The sequence below is a fragment of the Molothrus ater genome, chromosome 6 (assembly GCF_012460135.2).
Source record: "Molothrus ater isolate BHLD 08-10-18 breed brown headed cowbird chromosome 6, BPBGC_Mater_1.1, whole genome shotgun sequence".
In the NCBI taxonomy this organism is placed as follows: Eukaryota; Metazoa; Chordata; class Aves; order Passeriformes; family Icteridae; genus Molothrus; species Molothrus ater.
The window spans coordinates 54525302-54550794 of NC_050483.2; the positions used below are offsets into that span (position 1 = coordinate 54525302).

The 25493-nt window shown below is 43.2% G+C and overlaps 1 protein-coding gene and 1 pseudogene across 1 annotated transcript; both read right to left on the bottom strand.

Annotated features, from left to right (window-relative positions):
- Positions 1-606: 606 nt before the first annotated feature.
- Positions 607-12559, bottom strand: LOC118687692 (cell division cycle-associated protein 4-like). Its single transcript, XM_036384794.2, has 3 exons — positions 12460-12559; positions 9093-9173; positions 607-6532 (listed from the first exon to the last, which is right to left on the bottom strand). Exons 2-3 carry the CDS (start codon positions 9129-9131, stop codon positions 5777-5779), a joined length of 795 nt encoding a protein of 264 aa, XP_036240687.1. The 5' UTR covers positions 9132-9173; positions 12460-12559; the 3' UTR covers positions 607-5776.
- Positions 12560-14270: 1711 nt separating this feature from the next.
- LOC118687355 (SHC SH2 domain-binding protein 1-like) lies at positions 14271-15648 on the bottom strand (annotated as a pseudogene).
- Positions 15649-25493: the final 9845 nt, after the last annotated feature.

Below are 25493 nucleotides of genomic sequence, written 5' to 3' on the forward strand. Positions count from 1 at the left end.
TAACTCATCTGAAAGGAATGCTGGGGGTTTGCTACTTCTTCTTACCTTCACACTCGGCATCTATTTGAAAACACAGTTCCATGAACACAAGAACTAACAAAGTCTGCTTTCCTATGGATTTATGCCTGTGATTAATTACTCTGTGTCTAAGGTATGAGCTCTAATTGAAGCTGGTCTCATGCCTGGAAACTTATGTCTCTCCCTTATCTGGATTACTGGCTATCAGTACAGAATGCTGTTTTCTTCTTGTATCTCCACACTTGGAAACATTCTAAAAATGTAGTGACTGTGAGATCTGATGGATTTGGTTGAAATGAATGAGCTGTTCTAGAGCTGAATGGCAGAATGATCCTGTTATGCCAGCCTTCCATAGGGAAGTGAGAAAGGCAGAGCACACTGCACCAAACCCTTGTTAGTTTTATCAGCTCTTCTTGGTGTAAAGCCTCTGTGAACAAACTATTCCTACACCTACTTAAGTTTATTAGAAAAAGCCATGACACAAGGTGGTTAATACAAAACCTAACAACACCTTACAGAATATTTCTCAGAGTAGGAAATTAGCCATTGATCTCTTTTGTCAAAAGAATCACAATTTACAAGAAAAAGCACTTTCCCCCTACACCTTTTGAACAAAGCAGAGGCAAAAAAGCAAATGACAGTACCAGGCTTCAATTTAAACAATTAACCATTCAACAATTTTGTCTTAAACTTCAGTCAGTTCACTGCACACAAAATAATCCAAACACCCAGTGCTTTCCATATCTAGCCTTTCTCTCAGTAATTATTTCAAACACAGAAAAGTGAATGGGTTTTTTTTTCTTCTACATATTAAACTCTTTTGGGTTTTGAGTTTTTTATCAACATACCCACTCTTCACTTTGGAAGTCCTGTTTTGTAAGCTTGCACAACTCCAGGCTGAAGTTACTTTTTCTTGATTTCCTCTCCAAATTTTGTCTGTAAATGGACCATGAAAAATAGTATAAACTGTTTCCTTTGCTGCATTTTACTATTGCAGTACATCCTTGCACTTCCCTCTCCATGGCAAGCTCCATGGGGACTTCCAAATACAGCATACATGGGGATACAATTTTTGTTTAATTCTGGTTTTGCAGGCAGTCTTGTAATCACATGTGCCTTCAATTACTCTTCCCTAAAAAGATGACACTTGAAATTACTCAAATGTTTCCCTAACAATGCAAAGCAGCCGCTGGCATTAGGTTTTCCTGTTGACATGTTTGTCATGCATGGACATTTACCACAATAATTCTTCAGGTCATAAACCACTCATTTTGGGGGAATGTTGGCTAAGCAAATGAATAATTATTGGGTTTTTTTTAAGAAAAAGCTGCCATACAAACTTAAGAAAATCATGTCAAATAATGAAATTTTTGTATTTTTCACTATTTTTTTTTCAAAACAAAAAATTTTTTTACAAATATCTAAAATAAGTCTGTCTCCTGACAAATTATTTGATGGGATTTCACCTCTCCATGAAAACTCCTTGGGAAAAAAGTAGGAAAACTTATCTTAGCTGTCAACTTTGCAAGAGACACTAAAAGAAGTTCAGACAATCCTTGCAAAATCTTGTATTTAATAAGCCAGATTGACAAAAATACACATGTTCCCAAGATGTTTATTTCATTTCTTTGAAACTTGGTGGCTTTGTAGTCTTGGTATTAGTCAGAGTGTGAAATAATACTCATTTAAGAACTGATGAGCAAACAAAATTTGTCATCGTCAGCCATGGGGTTTTTTTGCATATGGGACTACATCCTAGGCTTGAGACACAAGCATATTTTCACTTTGAACAAAAGTAATTTTTGAAAGCATTTTTGTCTTATCATGGATGTCAGAAAGCAAATGTCTTGGGTTTTTTCATTCTAGCTTTTGACAGTTCATTTACCTATAAGGGAACATGGAATAAGCTGCAAGACTGTAAAGGAGTCACACAAATCAATATTCTGAGACACAAAGAAATCCATAATGGTCTGGTAATTACAATATTAAACTATACTCTCAGTCAATTTACAATAATGCCTTTTAAAATGCCAGACACATCCAAGACTTCAAAAAAGTCTAAGGACAGCTTTGAGAACAGGTAATTCCTGGTGAGTCTGAAGGCTCAGCTTGTGTGTGAATCCCTAACCTGCTCCAGGCTGAAACCCTTCACTACTGTGCCTCCAAGGCAGTCTGCTCAGGAAAGGTGCTTTTTTTATTCAAACACCTGATTCTCTCTTCACTGACCAAATTTGTCCTTTAGGCTAACACAGCTCTGGTTGTAGAGACAGGTGATGTTTTTTGCTAGGCAAACCTCCAGAGCTGTGGCAGAGAGAGGGGGTTAAAAGAAACTAACAAGCACCACACAAACAGAGAAGCAATAAGCAGACAAGCCATTGTTACAGCAGCCTGGATCCTTGCACTTCTTGTGCCTGATCTATGATTTTCTGGCAAGGGAAAAGGAGAAATAAACCCACAGGCACAGAGGAAGGGCACAGATACTCAGTGCTACCTGCAAAGGAAGCAGATTGGATATGAGTGTGTGCCTGACAGTGCTTGCCGTGCTGCAAGTGTCCAGCCCAGTGCCATCAGCACACCAACAGCCTTGTCTGACACACGGCATTGATGCCGTGCAAGCTCCACAACTCTTCCCTAGGAGCACAAGAGAAAAAAGGCTGCTGGGAGTGGCAGCAAAATCTGTCAGAAGCCTTTCCTAATTTAAGAAGCTACGTTTTTTAAAATTTCCCATTTACATGTAGAAATTAAGAAAATCCCCAGCAGCAAGTATCATCTCTCACCATTTGTAGTAACAGCTCACTAAAGAAATGAGAATAGCAGTTAAAAAATGAAGCTTCTTTTTTCTATATTTTTTTTAACCAGGAGAAGTGAAGCATGAGAAGCTGAATTAGAGTGAGACACATTATTAAAGCAACAGGGAGACAAGCTCATTTTACAGACTGGTCTCTGCAAAGTCAGACCAGTTGTAGGCACCCAGAAGTTCTGCATGGTGACTGTGCAAGTTTCAGCAATATCAATTCTTATACCTGCTGAGCCAAGATATCAGGCTTGTAAGAGCACATAAGATTTGGCATAAGTTTTAAGAATGTAATAAAACCGGATATATATTTCTGTTTAAATGCTTAACTCCACAAATGCCTACTTACCTAACAGCTTTCCTGCTAAACCAAGTAGACTCTATAAATTGTTTTAAGTAGGCACAGCTTCCTCAGTAAAGGAATGCACCCAGCTAGATGAAGTATAAAGTTATAAATACACACATGTGCACTTGACATACACAGTTTAACAGTTATGAACAAGTTATTCTGATTCCTATCTGTAACATGTAGACTGATGCACACACTAAGGAGGTGGGAAAGAGCATTTTTAAGATATCTTAACATGAAATTGCTCATTTAATGAAAATGGAGGGTATGGGGGCAGAGGGGAACACACAGTTGCTCAAACCTGTGGGTTTTCAACACAGTTCAGAGCAGTTTTAGAAAAGTTTCCCAGAGGAACAGAAGATATTTTGTTATTCCAATCAATGCTGATGTTGCCTTTATAAAACTGAAACTGGTTCTCTGTTTTACCCTAAGGCATCTGCTTTCCAGTGTCGTGGTTCACACGCAGAGAAGCATCAAGAAAAATTACATGCAGATTTATAATTTTTGAAAGAACTTCTGATACTACAGCAAACACTACCACATAAGCCAGCTTTATTTCACTGTGAGATATGACAGTTTTTATCTATATTTGGATCCTCCTGAATCAGCATTTATTGCTGCAATACCTATAAGTGATCCTCTCAGTTAAGGCATGGGCTTCTCTGTGGTCCAGCTGTATCCTACAGACTGAACTTGCAAGTGCCTATATGCTATTTCTTCCTTTAACATGAAGTTATTAATCAAAGTTTAACTACAGCAATTACAAGTTATCTTATGCCAAATTTAAGACAAGGAAACATCTTCTAGTTGACTGAAGACTCACACAAAGTGCATGGTTTCAGAAGATGGAGCCAATACACATTCAACTGCTGAGTTTGCAAAGTTTATCTAAATGACATCTTTCCTCAAAGCAGATGATTCTAGAGCAGGTAAGCTCAGTGGTCTCCTTATTCTTGAAGCGATACTCAAATATTCTTAATACCCCTTTGGCACCTCCACCTCCAATCCCCTTCTAGGTCTGAGAACCTGCATCGTAGGTGAGGTCACTCATGGGAAGGCAGAGCCTGTCCACACAGCAAGGTTCTCTTTTCTTCTTCAGCAACTGGCTTGGCTCAGATCTACAGAAAACAGCCACATTATTGACAGATGTCTTCCCCTGGCACAGCCATGGCCCACCCATTCTAGAAACCAATCCATATTTTCCCCCTTCCCTACACCCTGCTAGCTTGGGGCTTTTCCCCAGTAGCAGCTTCTGATGGGAAACATTTGTTATTTATAATAAAATCATAGGTTATAGTCAAATTATCCCTTTCCCCCCAAAAAAGTCTCCTAGGAAGAAGATTAGTTATACACTCTAAACCAAATGTGCTGGAAGAAAAGACCACCATCCCATGTTGTATTACATTTTTTGTTATAAAAAAAGCCAAGAGGAAACCCTTGGTAAGAGTGGAGCATATTAATTATGACAAGACATCATGACATACCAACTAGTGAGACTTAAAGGCCGCTAATAACACTTTTTGTAGTAATTAGTGCAAGATAGTTATCCCATATAAACAAATATTTGATGGTAGACTTCAATGATAAACAATTCACTTGATGACATTTACATATAAATACACATAAATAAAAACCTGCATCATTTAGGTTTGTAGTTAACAAAAAAGTATGGTCTGAAATGAATTAAATGTAATTGTGTCTAGCTAGATCAAAGATCTTCCTATAATGATACTCAAATATGTGGGATATGAAAAGCATAGATGTACAATTCTCAATTTAGTAAAGTACTACTCTATAAAACAGAATCATGAAAACAGCTCTGACATTTTAATGCAAAGTATAAAATTGCATATTTACATTTACATACACTTTACTGAACTACATCGGGTAGCTCGTGGTAAAAAAACATCCCTTTTTGAAAATCTTGCAAAAAATACATCAACTGCAGATATGATCAAAAGTTACTAAGTTAGCAGCTGACATAACATCTGTAGTAAAAAATATATTTTAGGAAAATACCTGGAAAAATCTAAACACCGATAAACACTTTAAAACTATTTTTGAAGTAAAAATTGTAGCAAAACCCAGAAGAAGCTAGCAAGGATAACAAGAACTATTGCATACTGCTCTTTAAGAGCCATGTAGGGACTTAGAAGCAGCAGGTATGGTAGAGTTTTGTGGTGTAACAAAGTGGAAACTGGAAGGTAACAGGAAATCAGTTATCCAGCTTCTCTCTCTGTTTATTACCATTTTTATGGGAGAAGTGTAAGAAGATAAGAGAATCCCTCTCCCTGAGGATATCCTCCATCAAAGGCTAAAACAAATTGGTAAAAGGAACCCAATTTCAATAGCCTTGGACCCCCAACATAGAAACATTTACCATATGTACTTACAGTTCAGTGGACAATAAATCAGATTATTACACTACAAGTTGCAGGTTAACTTTAAGAGTTAACACTATTTTGCAATATGAAGTGCTTCTTAATATATATATATCTATATAATATATAGATATTTGTAAAATACTCGTGCAGATTGGATAGAACAAACTGTGGAAATTGCTTTCTCCAGTCTTTTCTTCCCATTAACAGATCTTTACCTCCACACAAGGAGGTTCAGGATTCAACAAGGATTTCCACAATATGATCAAGGTCATTAAGATCAGATTTACAATTAGAATTAGAAGCTGTATTTGTTGGAGAAGAAAATGTTTCAAGACTATCACAGTGTCCCATTTTTGTGTTGCTCATCATGCCAGTTAACATAGTATCAAGATCATAATAAGAATTGTCAACTTCTGAAAACAGATCTTCAACAGTATTAGGACTTTTATTCTCCAGTGTCTCAAATATTTGATCTAAAGATTTTTGAAAGTTTCCTTTATTTTCTTGTGGACTCTCCATTTCCCACACGTTGCTCTGCAGGTTTCTTGGTGTCTGCACTGCAGAGGCTGTTGACATAGTTTCTGAATTATCTTGTGCCTGGTCACTCTCAAAGTCTTTATTGAAGGTACCATAGGCTGGACCATGCTTTCCCTCAGCTTGATCCCTAGATGAACGACAGAGGATATCTGTTGAAACGAGACGATCCAGGGATGCCTGCCCTGTGCTCTGTGTATTTATCATCTGCCAAGTCCCATCTTGAGTCATCTCCTCTTGGATCTGCCGTACCGTGTTGGCGATGAGTACCGAACGACAGAGGTTGGGTTCCACCAGCATGTGACACAGCTGAAGTTTAACCAAGGACATGTCTAGAAGTGACTGCCGCTGGAGATTGTAGGAAGGAATAGCCTTAATACCAGCCAGAGTGCCTTCAATATCTTCTTCACCATCAAAACATTTTCTCTTTAATCCTCGCACAAACATTGTGTCCTGTTAAAAAACCCAAACAAATAAAAAATCATGTATAGCATAAACAGCTCAAGAGGGAGGAGGAAAAAATGGTACTAAAAAAAGAGAACAGTGAACTTTAATCTTTTATTTAAAAGAAACATCAGAATTGTCATACCATGTTCTAGAATGGCCAGTGTGGTACAACAGGGGTCAGGAACATGTGGACCGGGTCCCAAAGGCGACATTCTGGAACCAGGGGTGAGCAGGTCCACAAGACATCAGAGGGGGGCTGGGGCTCCCAGCTCCTGGCTCCCACAAGACATCAGAGAGGGGATGGGGCTCCCAGCTCCTGGCTCCCACAAGCATGGCATTGGAGAGGGCAGGGGCTCTCACAAGGCATGGCATGAGAGAGGGCAGGGGCTCTCACAAGGCATGGCATTGGAGAGGGCAGGGGCTCCCACAAGGCATGGCATAGGAGAGGGCAGGGGCTCTCACAAGGCATGGCATGAGAGAGGGCAGGGGCTCTCACAAGGCATGGCATTGGAGAGGGCAGGGGCTCCCAGCTCCCACTGAGCTCCACACTCGGTGCCAGCCAGGAGCCGCTGCCTCGCACAGAAGCAAATACCTCACCGGCTGCATTTCCCCTACTGCACAGGCGGTTTCTCCTCGCTCCTCCTGAGTTTCTACTGGCATGCTTAACCTCTGATTTTGGAAATAAAAATACAACCTGGCACACCATCTTTAAAAGATTTGATCCCTCCAGAACATTAATATTCCCAACAGAGAAACAGGGAAAAAAAAAACAAACCAAAAAAACATGGGCAGCACATGTGAACTTTTCACATGTGAACATGTGAAAAGATCAGCTTATTTGGCTCCAAAGAGAGTAATATCTAGATTTGTTCCATGTAACTTGAGACATTCAGAAGAGGTGCCCAAAGCAGTCCTTCCGGTTCCCTTCCTTAGGTGAGTAATTCCAACAAGAACTGGGCAAGTCCAGTAAGGACAGTCACAGTCATCCTCTGTATGGGCTTCTCTACTCCTTTCCCACTTGACTGTAAGACAGGAAAATTCCTGTATTCCTACCTAAGGTTCACCAGCTAAAAATACACAGGGTGCATGCAGGCTTTTCAGTATTCACACCTAAAATCACTCGCTGAATTCTACAAGGGGTACCTCTCAAGTACCAGCCTCAGCTCTTCTTCTGAATTGCACTGATTTTGACAAAAGTGCCCCATGCAAATATTGTAGCTGGTCCCTTGGAATACAGAGTAACTTTTTTTTTAATGCAGTATATATATCAATTCTTTAAGTCTTATAAAAATTGGGCTGCAAATGAAAGCTGACACCTGATCTTTACATTTATCCTTCTTCCTTGTTTTCCTTTTAAATCTTCTGTCCTTAGAATTCCTGTTTGCCCACTATTTGGGGGCTTTTTTTCAAGGTAGTGACCCAAACAAAACAGTTTTTCAACTACAAGTTGATAAAACCAAAATACTATTGCAGTGTCTTTCTATATAATCTCCCATTTTCCTTGATAAGCCCTAAACTCTGCCTTGCTTTTTTGGTTGCTACGGTACATTCCACATATTTTCAAGGAGCTCTCTCTCAGCTTTTTCAGAGACACTAAAAATCCACCAAAGGGCAACACCACTGCTCCTTTCAAAATACATTACATGCTTATCTACTGTGAAAACCTGGGGATAGCACAGTAGCTAGATAAACACTTGGTCTGACTCTGTACAACACTTGTAACACTGCTGTACATATCCATGAAATAACCTTAATTGGGATTTGCCAACTCTTAAAAGATTTCTTTCCAGTGAAGGTACAAAACTCTTTAGAAATCATAATGTGCAGAGACTACAATATAGAATAAACCTGGTCTTGTAGTCATTTTTCATAACTTCTTAAAAGCTATCCATGAATTAGCTATTTATTAAATATTTTGGATGTTTCTTCTGAAATTTTATCCTGAAACCTAACATATTTCCATTACTCCTATTAAATACTGAATATTGTTGTTGCTCTATAGTTCCTTTTCTAGATTTTTAGACATTCCTGCAGACTTCCTATCAGAGGATATCCTATTTAATTTTTCCAACACATCTATGTACAGTAATTTCTGAACATACCCTTCCTCCCCCTTCTGAAACAACCTCTAGAAACATCTTTTGGGACTGTTTACAAATCATGCATGATTACATCATCAAACATTAAACACTGTGCAGAGTTTGAAGTTTCTTTTATTTCAACTTACATTCTTGTGAAGAGTAATTAAAACTTCAATTGAATGTTAACCTGGTTCCATACATCTATAATTGGGCATTTATATGCCTTCTAAGGCACACCAACCAAACAGAGCACAGAGAAAACTTGAAAACCTCAATACATCACACACACTTGGGCACCTAGAAGCAGAGGAAAAACATTTATCTATTCTTAAAGATAAACCTTTCACAGCATTCACTGGATTTTTTCTAACACTTGCTTTCAATTAGTATCTTACATCATAAACCCAGTTTTTTTGCCATCCTGTTCTTGTGACTGCACAGAGTACCAGGTTAGGGTTTCATTTAAGAGGCAAAAAGTGACGTACCAGGAATTGTGTTTGATGCAGTCCTTCCTCTTCTCCCATGCTACTGAGCAAGAGTCCATGCAGTAAAAGTGACAGCACCACCTGCCAAGCACAGGGAAGCAGGATGTCAGGCAGGGACAGGAGATGCAGAACAAGACAGTTTTCCTTCAGTATCTCTATCTGTAGGATGTGAGCATCATTCCCAGAAACATGAATAGTACTATTAAACCCAATGTCCAATTAGAGCACAAGTGTGATTTGGCCAACAATACCCCCAAAATCTGCAGCTGGAGGAAAATGCCAGTTTAATTCCAAGTCCTAGGCTACTGCCCTGACCTTTGGATCAGCCTTTCCCTTATGCCTACAGCTTTGCCACTTAAAGAGCAAACAAAATTTTTTCATATGAGCAATAAAGTGTACACAAACAAAAGGTAAGCAAGTCTTCCTTACTTTTATTACAAAACTATAGTTTTCACTTTTGTTGTACAAACCCATGTGTATCTATGTAGCATCTAGAGAAAACGAGGTGGCACAAACACAAAACTCCAACACAGCAAAACATGAGAGAATTTTCCTTTACCAGCATAGAAACTTTATGACTAAGATTTACTTAGCAAGATGACAATAACGAAAGTAATGACAGTAATTAAACAGCTTTAACAATAAAGGCTGAGTTTTTAAATCCCATCTAAAGCGTAATAAGATCTGATACCTCAAATACAACTTCCCATCACATGCAACAATTCCCTTAACTACTGAAATGAAAAAGAATGCTGTTCCAACAGGCTACAAAAACTTTTATAATAAACCATGGAAACAATTCAGATACTTTTCTAGACATGTCTGTGCAGTACAAGACAGTTCTGCATCTGCAACTGAACTGCATACCTGGAAAAGAAACAAATAAAGAGGATGCACATGGACATCTGTTCTTATTTTCTGTTTTGTGTAGTAATAAACAATTTTTCAAGATTGCTTGCAGTCAAATAGAGGGAGAAGAAGGTGGATGACAAAGGACTTGGGGGTGGGAGAGCAGAAAACATATTTTTCCTCAAGAAGCTGCATTCTGGTTAAAATACCACAATGGAGAAAAAAAACACCTTTAACATTCTCAAGCCAAAAACTTTTGACTTGATCCCAGATATTCAAGCTAAATGATGTTATGTCATGGAAACTGTATTTCAAACAACTCATAGTCTCTTTTTTTTAAAGGACTGAGCTCACAGCAACTTTAGAAACAGTGTCTCCAGGCATCCGAACTACAACTTCAGTCAAACACCGTATCAAGTCAATAAACTCTTTATTTCTGGCAAACACTTCATGACACTATAAAAGTTCACAAGTTTTTGCTCCCCAGGTACACTTTGAATACATTCTATAAATGAAAAGTGATCTCTTTGAGAGTCTGTGTCTGGTGACTATTTGAATCCCAAAATTTCTACTTTTTTCTACACTATAAAAGTTCACAAGTTTTTGCTCCCCAGGTACACTTTGAATACATTCTATAAATGAAAAGTGATCTCTTTGAGAGTCTGTGTCTGGTGACTATTTGAATCCCAAAATTTCTACTTTTTTGGAGGGTAGGTGACAAGGGCATAACAAACATCCAACACCAAACATCCCTCCACCCCCCTGCCAAGAACTACAGGTAAAGATTGTGCAGTCATGAGAGAAACAAACTGATATTTGGTATATCTGACAATTTTAGAGGGAGAGGCTGTGGCTGTTTGCCTCCCAAGACAGTGGACAATACAGGAGGGGACCGTTGCTGTTGGTGAAAGAGCCATTATCCCATCACAACCTAAATGACAGGGGATGCTGGCAGACCAGGCCAGTCTGTAATCTGTTTACATACTACAGAAGGAAACTTTTCCCATGCAATATAAAAATGTGTAAAACTTGCTGCACGTGATTCCAGGTTCTTCCCTAGATCAATAACCAAACTACATGGACCTCTGTTAGTATAAGGCATTAGCCATTGTATAAAACCTTTTTTGGTACATCAGAGCAAGACTGCTGCTGCTTCAGAGTCAAGGTGTTCAAAATCCCCTGATAATTTCAAGCAGCACCTTTCTCCATCCAAGAGGCAGTATCTGGATGAGCTACATCATCTCCTTTCTTCCTCTGCTGCTCCAGTGTCATGAGCCCAAACTTTGTGTATTCAACTAAACTGCTGTTTGAAACAGCTATGCAAAAAAAAAAAAAAAAAACAGTCGTCAAGGAGACAACAGCTAGCTGCAGCATAGTGCACTAAGAGAAAAGGAGTTTTGCGGGTTTTGTTGTTTTGCTTCTTCTTATAAATAATAGCACAGCATCATGTAATTCATTACAAGTTTTGCTTTTAGGATCAACAAATTCCCAGTCTGCTTTACAAAAAAGGTGCTTGAAATTTGATTCAGTTCTTATTAGAGCATCAACGTAAGACATTCCAGGTTCACACTCAATTTGGACTCATAGTGATATGCTGCCAAAGAGACAGTTAAGTACTTAAGGGAAAAAAGCTGCTTCCCACTAACTGGGCTAACAGAGAAGATAGGGAATTTCAGCAGTGCTTATCTTTAGGAGAAAGCAGACAAGACTGGAGGTTCAGCGAAGCACGGTGCTGCTTTTTGTACAGCTGTAAGTACAGCGATGATGGTTAGCACGGGAAAGCAAGAAGGGGCCGTATCTCCCCTCTGCCACTCTAATCCTCTTCACTCCAACACTGGCTTTTCTAAGAACCGTGGGAAGAAACCAAAGCTCTGTGGAACAGTGGAGAAAAAGACGGAAAGAGAGCTACTCCTCCTCTTTAGGCATGCACGTGTGCCCATGTGGTGGTGTCGAGGTGTAAGGTGGGATGCAGACACAGCAGAGGGATGGTAAGGCCAGAAGCATCGCTATTCAGACTGGAACAAAGGCCCCTGTGAAGCACTGGGGTCTGCCCACCCCCGGGGCGTAGGGGGCTGGCAGGCACCTCTCCGGCACTCGAGAGATTTGGAAGGGGTTCCAGCACCCGGGGAAGGGCAGGCTGAGCAGATGGGGCAGGAGTTCCTGGACACGCAGGTGGGGGCCGGGAGCGCTGGGCAGGGGGAGCCCGCAGAGCCGGGGGGAGAGGCGGGACCAGGGCGGGGAGCGAGGGGGAGCTCCCCGGCAGTGGGAGGGCAGCGGAGTGCCCGGGAGAGGCGCGGACGCTGAGGGAGCGCGGCTGCGGGAGGGACCGAGCGGAGGAGAAGTACGGAACGGGCCCCCGGTCCCGCCGCCCCGGCCCCCTCAGCGCTCCTGGCGGTTACTCATCGCCCCGCGCTCTCGCCGCCATTTTGAATCGATCCCGTCCCTTCCACGGGTTCCGCCGGCACCGGCTTCCCGCGGATCCGACCCAGCCCAGCCCGACCCAGCCCACCGTACTCACAGCCTTGCCACTGCTGTCGCCGGCGCACGCCCGCGCAGGAACTCCCGCTCGGCTCCCGCCTCACCGCCCGCTCCGCGCCTGAGGGACGGGCGGGGCCAACCGACCCCGCCTCCCCCCGCCCGCCATCTTATTGTCAAACCCCACAAAGGGACCCGCGTCCGCCTGGGGCGGGCCTTCCCCGGAGACCGCGCCCACCAGGGAGCGGCGGCGGCTGCTATTGGCTGCCTCAGGCGCTGCAGGCGCCATTCGCCGCTGTGATTGGCTACAGCGCCCGCCTGTCCCGCTCCCGAGCTCCGCCCCGAAGGCTGTGGGGTTGCCATGGCAGCCGGGCCCTGCCCCTCGGCCGTGAGAGGCTGAGGGAGGCGGGGGCGGGGGTGAGGCGGGGCCGCCCCGATTTCAAATCGCAGCCAAGGCCCCGTGGTGTGTCTGGGCTCCCGGCCATGGGCTCCGGCGGGAACAGGTTCAGACCTGGCCGCTCTGCAGCCCGCGGGGAGCCCGTGGCGGGGGAGGGGAGAGCGAGCGTTGGTCGCCCCGGTCCAGGCTCTCCCCGCCGTCAGGCGCTACTTCCCTCAGGGCCGGGGAGCTCTGGGGCCGCGTCCCGCGGGGTGACAGGAGGCCTCAGCACTCCATTAGCAAGGCCTGTGGCATTTCCTGTTCGGGCCCGGCCGCCAGCCCCGGGTCTCGCAGTCAGAGCCAGGAACCCGCGTGCTGGGGGCGGGGGTGATGCCTCACACCCCGCAGGGAGCGGCTGTCTGAGCACGAGTCAGCAGGGAGTGCCCAGGTGGGCCAGAAGGCTGGGGGTGTTCTGGCCTCTGTCAGGAATAGTGTGGCCAGCAGGACCAGGGATCGTGCCCCTGTGCTGAGCACACCTGGAGTGCTGTGCCTAGTTCTGGGCCCCTCAGTTCGGGAAGGCTATTACGGTGGCTGGAATGTGTCCAGAGAAGAGACCAGAGCTGGTGAAGGGTCTGGAGCACAAGTTTTATGAGAAACAGCTGAGGCAGCTTATGGGTGTTTAGCCTGGAGAAGATGAGGCTCAGGGGGGACTTGGTCATTCTACAATTTTCTGACAGGAGGGTGCAGTCAGATGGGGGTTAGGCTCTGCTCCCAGGGAACGAGTGACAGGGCAAGAGAGAACATGGCCTTAAGCTGTGCTGTAGGGAGTTTAGGCTGGACATTAGGAAGAATTTCCTCACAGAAAAGGTGAATAGGCACTAGAATGAGCTGCTCAGGGAGATGGTGGAGTCGCCGTCCCTGGAAGTGCTGAAGGAAGACTGGACGTGGCACTTAGTGCCGTGGTCTAGTTGACAAGGTCCTGTTTGACAGGACTCGATCTCAGAAGTCGTTTCCAACCTAACTCGTTCTGTCCTAAAGCTGGCGCCGCCCTGCTGAGCGAAACCCCCTCCCCAAACCCTGCTGGCCGCTGTGACCCCAGCCCGATGCAGCTGCACATCTGCAACCACTTAGGCCGCCGCAAGCGTCTCTCGGTCGCTCTCCCGGCCGAGCCGCTACGTGCCGGCTGCTCCCGGAGCAGCCCGGGGGAAGGAGGGGCGGCTGGCCCGGGCTGCCGAGCGCCGCACAGGCGGCAGCTGCTGCCTCCCGCCCCCGGGCGCGGCGGGACGGGGAGGGGAACGAGCTGCAGAAAGGGTGGGATAGGCAGCCGGAGCTGGAGGATCGGCGAGGCTTGCGGCTGAGGTTCTGTAGGAAAGGCTGGGAAACAGCAGAGCTGTAGCGTCATACAGTAAAGCAGGAGGAAATAACATTTCCATAGCAAAACAAGATCTGCTTTTGGGACAAGACTCAGTCATCTCTTTTCACTTCATCTGGCTCTTCTTTGTAGTAGTAGCCCCAAGTTAATTTGCAATTTTGTAGTTGCTTTCAGTTTGCTCAGAAATGTCCGCTCTCTCCTGAAGCTGTGCATTCAGGTAATTGTTCATGCCTGAAGCCTCTACACAGGTTGGCCATCCCCCAACTGGGTGGGCTGTGTTCTCTTTTGCTCTAGCTGCTTGAAACATCTTTTACATCAGAGACCATCACTGATCTGACCAGGACCACACTATATCCTTTATTATTGTGGATCACATTATTGACCATGGTTACCTTGGGAAATGTCATTAATACTCATCTAAGAAGTTTTCTATAAGTATTCCCTTATTGCAGCATTGCTCAACAGAGTGCATGCACTACCTGGATGTATTTCCACACCAGCATCCTTAGCATCACACAGATCTGAGTTTTTCATTAATAGCTTTGCTGATGTCTACACTGTTATGCCTCTGGTTTCATATTGTAACACACAGTTCTCCAGGGTGGTTTTCCCATGATGGACATTTAAAATCCCCTTCACAACTTCCTGTGACACTTCGAACTGAGGTCCTTTTACTGGATTCTGTTCGGTCAAGAAAGATGTCTCCTTTCTTTTGTTTATTTTACCACAACATAAAAGGCACAGCCTTTGAGTTCACCTGAATCAGCACTGCAGAACAGGCCCTCTAGAACACAGTGACCAGGACAGATGATGACTGTGTCTGCTTCCTAACAGGCACTTACAGCTGTCAGTGGATTATGGTGAAACTGTATTTCTAGGTCTTTACCACAATCAGCTACAAGCCCAGAATCACACCTTGTTCTCACATGTCAGAATGCAGCCTCAGTCAAGGCTCAACACATCACACAGTAATCCAAGTTACCCTCTTCCTCCTCCCTGTCCCAGTCCTCCAGATGCACTGGCAGAAGTGCGTGACATGGTCTACAGCTTGTGCTGTTTGGTAAAACTCTCCTGAGTCATTATACACAACCCACAGCTCCCACACTGGTATCTGGTGTCCCTTAAGCTTCAAGGAGCTTCTGCTTTCAGAATTGAGTACTCCATACCAGCCACTCCAACAAGAACCTCAAACACATTTGTACACCAGATGTCCTGCTGTCCACATGGTGCAAAGACTTTGCCCAGGTATTCAGCTGTGAACTGTGTCACCTCCAAAGTTTTGCAATGTTAAGGAAGAGTTTGGACCCTAGGTTCTGAGCCAGAGTTGGTTTATTTCAGCTTGAGGTGGTGCCTCTGGAGAGGAATCCCAAGCCAAGGAATCCCTGGGCCTTTATATCCCCACACTCTGTGCACCTGATCTTCCTGTGCCCAATGGTGGTTTACGGTCTGGAGTCTTCTAACGCCTCATGGAATTCTTTCTCCATGTCCACGTGGGCAGGCCATAATTGTTCTTATCTTCCATCCTGGGGCCCTTCAGGATCTCAGCTCTTATCTGAAGATACCCAGTCTTTCTCTGTTTACTCCCCTGCTTAGCTCTCCTTGCTGACAAAGTTCACTTAAAGTTCCTTGACACCAAGTTTTGAGCAGGACCCACTCATGCTAAACTGTCAGCATGTTACAATTAAACTTAACCCTAGACAATTAATTTCTAACATTGTAATCCCCAACAAGCAGTCAACCAAGATGTAATCCTGGTAATCTCTAAAACTGCTTGTGAAACAAAGGATGTTCAGTGTGAAAAATATCCGGAAAAAATACATTCCCGTTGGGCAGAGTCTTTCCTAAAGCAGTGCCTAGTTTGTCGCGATGATGCCTTAGTCACGCCGGGAGCCATCACTCCAGACACTCAGCACACGCCTGGAGCAGACAGATCCAGGCTCTGCGCCTCGGCTGCTCCCGCAGGGCACCGCCTCCCACAGCTGGCGGCAGCCGGGCCTGACCCTCCTCCCACGGCCCCGGCAGCCCCTGCTCAGCCGGAATTCAAGTAGGTATTCCCACAGAATCCTGCAAGAACCTTAGGCCCCTTTGGAGGCAGTGTGGGGGCTGTTCCCTGAAGGATCACAGCTTGGAGAGTTCATTTGCATTGCTCTTTCTAGTGATAGCATCACCTATACAGAGTAAGGTACTTAAGTCCCCTCTCCTTATGCTTTTTTCCTTTTTTTCTGTGTAGCTACAGTGAGAGGACCACAACATTTTTGTTTATGTTTTTTTCCCATCAATAACCTCTCCAGTGAAACTGGAGGATGTTTTATGGCTTAAGAACTACATAATCTAAGTTTCTGACTAAACCAGTGAAAGAAAAATTGTGAAAGATTCTCCATCTTCATTAAAAATCTGAGAAACTAGTGATGTCTCCTCATTTGATTATTCTCAACAGAAATCAACTCTCACATCTCACATATGTGAGAAACAAAACTTGAAAAGTCAAAATGGAAGAATCTGGACAGATCTTTGCAAAACAATGCAGCTTGAAGTATTCACTAGAGAGCTGGAAAGAGATGTCTGCAAAACTACCTGACAGGAGAAATGGAAATGAAGACAGTAACTGCATACAAAGAAAAGGAAAAAAGTGAGGGAATCACTGGCCAGGATCGTCAGTGAGAGGAATAGCAGATTTGTCTTTATAAACAAGCCGTGGGTCTGCTGGTAGATAAAACTAGCTTTGGAAGAGAAAAGAAACACTGGGAAGGATTCCACTGATTGATGAATGGAAAAAGATATTTGCTTTTACAAATAAACTTTAGGTTTGCTGATAAACAAAATTAGACATTGAGAGATGAAAGAAACAATGGGGAAGAAAAACCCCTAAATTCTGTAAGAATTAAAAATTAAAACAGAGGGTTACACATTAAAGGGAAATCTTTGGGAAATCTTCAGTGTCAGGTGTACTGGGGACTCTGTACCTCTCAAGTACCTCAGCCAATGGGGAAAGAGAGAAGGAAAATGCAGCTGGGAAATTAGGATAAAAAGGAGGCTGCGTCCTCCAAAAATTTGAGAGATCCCAGGGGAATGCCCCATGGCCTCTCCCTTTATTCGAATAAAGCCAGAAAGGACTCCTCTGTCTCCTTTTTGGACATAAACCTCTGGTGTTTGTGGATTAATTTTCGTAACATCAGGGGAGCTACTATTACTTCTAACACCAATCACTTATATTTTTTCCCCACATAGTCCTACTACAATACATCTTTTCACAGTTCTAATTCTTTAAAATATCTAGTCTTTTTACAAGACCATATTTTAAAACTTGTTGAAACTTGTTTGTAGTTCAATCTCTCTCAACAATATAATCTCTATTCTATAGCCTTCCTAAATCAACACACCTTATCTAAATGTTTACATACAAATGTATAAGATTGTGTGAACTTTCTATCAGGTTTTAAGAATTCTTTACAAATCCATTTCTCACAAGAGCATATACCCAAAGCTTCTAGAGAATTGGAAGGCATTGCACCTAGTAAGACACTGCAGAGCAGCCTGCCTGCTGAGGAAGTGAATAACACGGGTGACAGGGAAAATGGTACAAATCAGCTCTGCAGGTCTCTCCTGGGAAGCCGAGTCACCACTGACATGGTGCAGCAAGATCTCCAGAGCCAGTGGAAGTTCTGAAGAGATTTAAAAGCACTGGCAGCCTGTATAAAATATGGATGGGATGCTCTCTTTGTCTGAAACAGGAGGCACCAGGGCTGGTGTAACAGGAGCAGGCATTGCCTCGATCTTTCCAACCAGGCCCGAGGTGCAGATCCATCCTCAGCACATGGAGGCAGTGATTTGAACCGCAGCCCCAGCCTCAGAGCAGGAGGGCCGGGCGGAGCGGAGCTGCTGCTTTGAGCTGCCTTCCCTTGGCTGGGCAGCGGATGCCTCGTGCTCGGTGGAAGGACGGGCTTGGCTTCAATCCCTGAGAGCTGCGTGTCTCCAGCCGTGCCGCCTCCCCGAGCGGAGCAGCCGCGGCTGCGGGAGCTGACCGCAGCCAGCTCCGGCTCTCCCCATCCCGCAGCCCGGGAGCCCTGCCCGCCTCTTCCTCCGGCCGCGGCTGGTACCGGCTGGTGTGACCTGCGTGCCACGGGCCTTGGAAAGCAGCCACTGCTCCCTCCCTCTCGCCCAGCCCCCTTCCTTCCCGTCTGGAGCAAGCCTGTGCTGGGCTGTGCTTGATGCCTCCGGAGCTTTGCTGCTCCTTTCTCAAAGCTGCTCAGGCCCCTGCTGAGCTGGCCAGTCTTTCACACATTGGCTGTGACGGGAAGGCTGTTTAGAGCTGGATAATGTTTAAAACACCGCAGAAATTAACAGAAACGCAGCGTCCAGGAGCACGCATGACACCGCCCTTTTAAAAGACAAAAAAACCCCAAACCCAACAAAACCAGACATGACTCAGCCCTGAACTGGAAGCTGTAAGCTGTCGCCAGTGCAATGCTCTGCTCTCGGTGGCGACTCTTTTTGAGAGACAAGGTGTGTTAGCTCAAGCTCTGTGCATTACCAGCACAACTGCCTGTGGTTTGGAAGAGTTTTTTGGCTGTGATCCCACTGGTTCAGAACGGGGACAGAGCTTGCTTGCCTGTGCCTGCTAAAGACAATGTGGACTTGTTCTGAGTCTGTATTGTTTCTCTCATAATTACCGTTTGATTAAAGCATTTAAGATATGTTTGTCTTTTTAATTTTGCTCTAGAGTAGGGCAGGAGGCCCATTCCTAGCACACATAGTTTCCTTTAAGCCCAACCTGGCAAATTCTGATTACTTCTGAGATAGGCAGCATTATGAATCAGTCCTTAGTGCTTCTGCAGACAAGCACATTCCTGCAGCAGAGCTCCCCTAAAAAATCCAGAGGCAGATGGAAAAACAGCTAAGGAGTAATTAAATGTGGCTGTTCCTCAAGAAACAAGCCTGTAGTAGCAGCTCAGCCGGGCCCCATAAGCCAGGCTGTACCTGGATCCAACTTCACTGCGTTCAGTCTGCAGTCACAGTGCATTGAATGTGAGAGAAGTTGTTTTTGGGTCACTGCAGTGTGTTAATGCACGGAGCACCAAAGGTGGCTGGAACTTCTCAGCCTTCCGTGAGGGTAGGCTTCTCCTTCACTGCTCTGAGCCTGGATGTTACTCCTGCCTGTAGGAAGAATTAAACAAAGAGCAGTGGGTAACTGGAGCCTGTAAAACAAAGGAAAAGATTTGTAGTAAACGAGTGAACATTTGCGGGCTAACTGTAGCTTGATGTTGGATGATAATGATGCTGGCATCAAATGTTAGTGGCTTGCAAAATGAGAATAGCACAGTCAGAGCACTCATCACCCCAGCTAATCCATGCAGCAGCTAATACATGTCTGAATATGGCACTGTTGGCTCAGCTGGGGGTTTGAAAAACGGAGCAGTGGGAGTAGGCAGGTGATGGGAGGGGCGTGTGGCTGTCAGCACAACAATGGCAAAGCATTCTGTTCGTAGGCACAAATCTGTCTGCCTCAGGCCACCAGCCTCAGGCCTTGGGTTTTATGGCTGTATCTGATCTATCTGCAAGGAGGCCATGGGGATTAGGAGTGACATGAGCCAAGAAATGAGTTCTTTGTAAGAACTTGTACAGACGAAGATACTCTGTGAGCTAAAAGCAGCCCTGCTGTTTTTACCCAAGCCAGCTAGTAGCTTTATGGAACCAATATTAAATTGCTAAGAAGAGGTATTAGTATGTTTTGATTGCAGGAAACAGTGAAGACAGGACACAGGGAAGCTGTTAGGCTTGCAGTAGGCCACTCACCTCTCTTAGCCTGCCTGGCTAAAGTGGTTTGGTTGGAGTTAAAGATCCCTCACAGGCCCTCACTGTTGAAGTCAGTGACTATGAGTTTCCTCTTACAGTGGAAAGGCACTGAAAGAGAGTGCCCTCATTACAGTACTTGTTTAATCTCTTCAGCCAGGACGATGTGACAAAATAGAAGTAAAAAAACAGTGTTTTCAGCAGGATCTCTACAGTTGTCAGCCAATTCAGAGAATGTGTTCTCCATGTCAGGTGAAAGTGTATGGTAGTGGACATTGGCAGGGAGGAACAAAGCCCAGATGATACAAAGTTAGTGACAATAGGAACCTCTAGTGACAAAGCACCATGCACTGGACCAAACAGCAAAAGTCTCCAAATGTTGCACCAGCAGTCAGCAAAGATGGATTTTAAAGTCCTAAATGTCGTTTGGGGTTTTATTTTAAGGTAGCTCATTGTGATAGTTCAGGTTTACGTTTGTGAGGGACAAGATTATTTTGCTGTTGTGAAAGTGCTGTCCTAGAAAGGAATTTTAATAACTAGAAGAACACACCTACTTCTTAATAGGGATTTTTTAAACGTACATTTTGGATACTTCAGTGCCATGTTATGGTGCTGCTCAAAATATGTGTTCTGTATCTAAGCATAAATACCATAGGCTATGACAGTTGCTATAGCAACTAAGCATCTACTATTAAATAGCACCCACAGGCTGAAAAACCATGTGCAGCCTGTCAGTACACAAGGTATTCCTTTCTTTTCAGCCAGCTAAGAACAGTATTTTCATCTCAGGAGCTAGTCTGTTTCTGATGAATGTGTTTGTGCTGGTCATGTGAAGATCTTTTCTCCCCCATCAGCTCTACCTTCCTTTGAAACAGCAGATACCGTAAGAACAAAATAGCCTGGAGTGGTTGCAGGCTGAAGAAGTTAATGAATAATTCCTTTTTTCGTATATTTTTGAACATACATTAGAGAATGGCTTTCAAATCTTTTAGTCCAGATTTGAGCTTGCACCTTTTCTGTTCTGCATCTTTTGATATTACAGTGTTTTGCTCCTGAAACCAGCCTTTCAGGAGGCACCGTGCTGTTCCTACAAGCCGTGTCCTTGAAAATTACAATATCAGTGGGAAACTAATTTCTGCAGTCATGGCAGACTGGAGAGTTATAATTCAAAAGCACAGTTAAAACTAACAAAACTTTTAGGAATATGTGATGTAGTTATTTATTGTAAAGTTTATTTTAAGGTTGGTAAGCATTTGGACCATGAAATCTGTGGGGAAAAAGAAAAATGAATACTGAGTTTAATATGCAATAATAATTCTGGTGGTTGAGATTTTGGTAACAAGCTGTTGACAGTTGTTTTACATTTTCCAAACCAGAAATGTGATTTTCTTTAGACCCATCACAAACAACAATAAAAAGAAGAGAATAAAATGAAGCATCAGTAAGAAAAATATGCTGGTTATAGAAATAAATGCTTTATCTGCAAATTAAAATGACCCTCTATGAGCCTTGAAGAGTAGAAAGCAGCTGTGATGGCGTATTGGAGTGTTTGGATTGTTTCCAAATTTTATTTGAGTGTCTGATGAATCAATAAGTTAAAAGGAAAGTGTACTGTAGCCACAAATTATTGCTGATGTTGATTTGCTGGTGGCTTAGCAGAATTCCATAGTCTGTAAAAATATAAATTATAGTAGGAACAAAACAATTACAATTTAATAAGAGTATCAAAAAGTGAGGATAAGAAGTAAGTAGGGTAAGGCATGAAAAGGCATATTAAAATGTGATTTTTTTTTTCCTAAGAGAATGATTGCTAACACATGTGTGCCTTGTGTTTAAAGGGTTAACCCAATTAGAAGCATGACTATGAACAGAGATAACAGGCTGTGAGCTGGTCTTGCTCTCTGCTCTGGTCCTGCACCTCGATGGGAATGACAGCCTTGACTTTTGTAGCAGTAAAGGAATGTTAACTCCTGTCTCCTGGTGGTCTGCCAGTAGCCAGTGGTTTCCCAGCAATCATTTCAACGTCTCATATTAATGGAATAATAAATCTTTAATTGGTATTACTTACAAGTAGCACCAAATGCCAACAGACTTGGGATAAAGTCGCAGGAGCTGCTGTGAGCAGTGGTGCAGGAGGATGTGGAGAGAGGTTTGCTGAGGCAGAGAGGCAAAGTGGGGCTCATCAAAGAGTTGTTTAGAATTTGCTGGGTGTTTAGATACTGCATGGGGCTCAGCTGAATGCCTTAGATGGTCTGCCTGCCTCCTGCCACTTACATCCTCTCCAGGGAATCATGGACACATCCTGACAAGTTCCATCATCCTCCATTTTTTAGTTTAATACAAGGGAATCGTCTCTTTCTCCCTATGATTTCCCTGTTTTTTTGTTTGTTTTGTTTGTTTTGCTTTGTTTTGGTTTTGTTTTCTTTTCTTCTTGTTTCTCAGCTTGTTTATAGCCATCCTTTGCAAAAGGTTGTGTTTCTGCCATATTTGGATAAATATTATAGCCTGATCTTGTGTCTGGCTCAACAGCTATTTGTATGGTGAGGATAAGCACACAGGCACACTCCTCTGTACAGACTGTTCTACCTAGGAGCAGCACAACGTCTTACAGATTATGTTTACAGGATGTGAACTTTAGGGATGTAAGAGGTACTAATGTTTTTTTCTTTCACTGTGAAGTCCACCAGGCTCAGCAGGAGGAATAGGGTAGAGTCTGGTGCCCTCTTGTGACTACATTGAACTACAGGAAAAACATTATACCCGGACTTAAAAGCGGTCAGAGCTTGAATTGCACTGGAAAACACAAAGAAATTGATCCTAAACAAAAGCTTGAAGTATAGAAAAGGGTGAATTAACCTCTCGGTGTTATTTCTGAGATGAAAATTCTACATGGCTCAGAATAGAGGCAGTAGTCACAACTCATAGTTGACTGATATATTGAATATTTCAATGACATGTTGCTTTCATAAAAACTTTTCTTCATGCTGTTCAATTAGATAAGGTACTGAAGGATGGGCAAGTCAGGGTTATACATTAATATTGCCTTGCATAATGGAAGATTATGCCCCAGCTACATTTCTAAATTAAAACCTCCCCAAATTCTCCAAATTCTGAGAGGCTGAAGTCATGATCTGAAACTATGGTCCAGGGGTCCAGCAAAAAAAGGTCAGATTCAAATTTAATTTTCTGCAGCCTTAAGGGAGGAGGAGGATGGATATTTTCATGCCTTTGGTTTAGGCTTAATTTCACACTGATTTATTTGGAATGAGTTTTAGTATCTCTAGAGGTTAAAAAAAAAAGAAAAAAGAAAAAAAATATTATTTTCTGGGATTTCTGATTTCTTGTACAGTGTTATTGTCTTATCTTGGAATTTGACTAAGAACTTGTTCTAGTATCTGAAACTGAATGCTAGGATGACAAAAAGAGAAACATTTAGTATAATTTCCAGCCTCCCCAATCTCATGAGAGGGGAATATTTCTGGTCAGAAAAGGCAATGACTCATCCTTTAAGAAATCAAGATGTGTCCACTCAGCCTCTCTAGGGAAAGCCCCATGCTGAGTTATAAAATCACAAACACCTCTGAATTCTTATTTTGTGTAAACTGAAGTCATCCTCTGACCTTTAGTTTCTCATCAAACTTTTCTGACTTTACAGTCTGCCTGTATCTGCTTCACACCACGGTGTACAGAGGAAGATACTCATTTGTCCTCTTCTTGTTTCTGCTGAAACTTCAGATTTTTTCTTGGCCTGTCTAGAATCTCCTAACTTTTGCTGGTGGGCCATTCCCTCAAGTCAAGACAGCAAGATTTGGTGATACTCCTTGAGTTCCCTTGCTGTTTAATGTACTTTTTTTCCTTCCCTTTTCCATATCTCTCCATCTAGTCCTGAGTTTAGTGTGAAACTTCTGGATTTGTCCCCTTTGGGATACAGATGTACCTGCCAGTGATGCACCATTTCACTGAGAGCTTTATTTTAGGAAGGATTTGAACAAAAGAATTAGAGACAGTTAGAAACCATACATGCAGCTAAACAGAAAATGACAGGATTTTTTATAATGTATAAAATGTCCTGTATCAAACACACTGCCTCATCACCTATAAATGTCCAACATTTATAGAACAAGACAAACAAGAATAAAAAACAACAAACAAGAAGAAAAACTACCTGTAGTGGGTAGTGTGAACCTCATCTTCTTGACTATATTTAAGAAAGCAACACTACCTTGCCTCCAGTTAATAAAATCAGTAAGTGATAGTTCTGTTGTCTCAAGTGTGTCAGACACACTGTCAGAGACTTCATCTCAGAAAACTGGTGCTAAGAAAGTGCTCCCAAACTCATGAAAGTACTGTCAGGAAGGAAAGAGCTTGAGAGGCACAGTCCACATGGATAGATCTTCAAGAAGTAGGGATTTTAAAGATTATTCCTGGTGGCCTCCTGTGTACAGCACTGCAATAGTGCTACTGGTGTCTTCAGTCCTGTACCTAGACAGGTAGCATGAGCCTTGTGAGTGCTTGGCACTGAGTGGTTCCAGTCTGGAAATCAACTCTGCAGATCAGAATCACTCTTATCTTCTGAAAACAACAAGACACCTCCAAACACCAGAATATCACAGTGAGGAAAATCCCAGCAAAATCCCCAAGGGTCTAATGCCATGTTACCAGAAGGAGACACAAAGTAAAAATGAAAGCCTGTGTATATTTCCTTCTGATGCCTCAGCATAAATAGAAGCAAATAAAGTACTTTGAATCTGACCCTGAAAGTGCTGACTAATTAAAATTTGTGTTTTAATACCTCCTATCTGTCTCTATGCTGTTCTCTGCTCCATTGCAATAAGCTCTGAATATGCACAGACACACCTGCTCACGCTTTCTAGTATCTCCTGCAAGGGCTTGTGTTTTAAACCAAGGAGCCAGACAATGCTCAAGGGAAAAAATGTCACATTTTACAGATGGGGAACTGTGATACAGGCTGCTGCATTTCTAAGTAGCTTTCTGAACATGGATATTTGCATATTTGCTCAGAACATCTGTGACTTAAGGTTTACAAGGTTTTTAAGGACTTTGTATATCATACAGCACCCTCTTCCCACAGTATCTGTCTTCTTTTTGATTCTTCATTGCCCTCAAGAAAATATTTCAAGACAGACTTTTGAACATGGATGCTCTGTGATCATGCACAGGCCCTGTCACCTACAGAGACTACCAAACAGGATGGATCATTTCATGGTGCAGTGAGAGGTTGCTCTTGTAGACAATATTCATGTGTTGCTTTGAAAAATTTTTACCACATCTTATCATATGTCCTCAGCAGACTTTCTGTCTGAAAGGCTGGTTTTTGCTTCATCACCTCTGAGCATTTCTTACAGGATAGAGTAAGAGTATAAAGACCTAGAAGTTGTCAGTGATGTGAATTACAGATTAGACATAGTGAGTTCAGAGCCCTTTCCTTTCTTACCAACAGCTCATGATGGCAGCTACTAACAGCTGTTACCAGGGTGTTAGTATGAGTCCAGTTTGGGATAACATTTCTCTTTTTGTG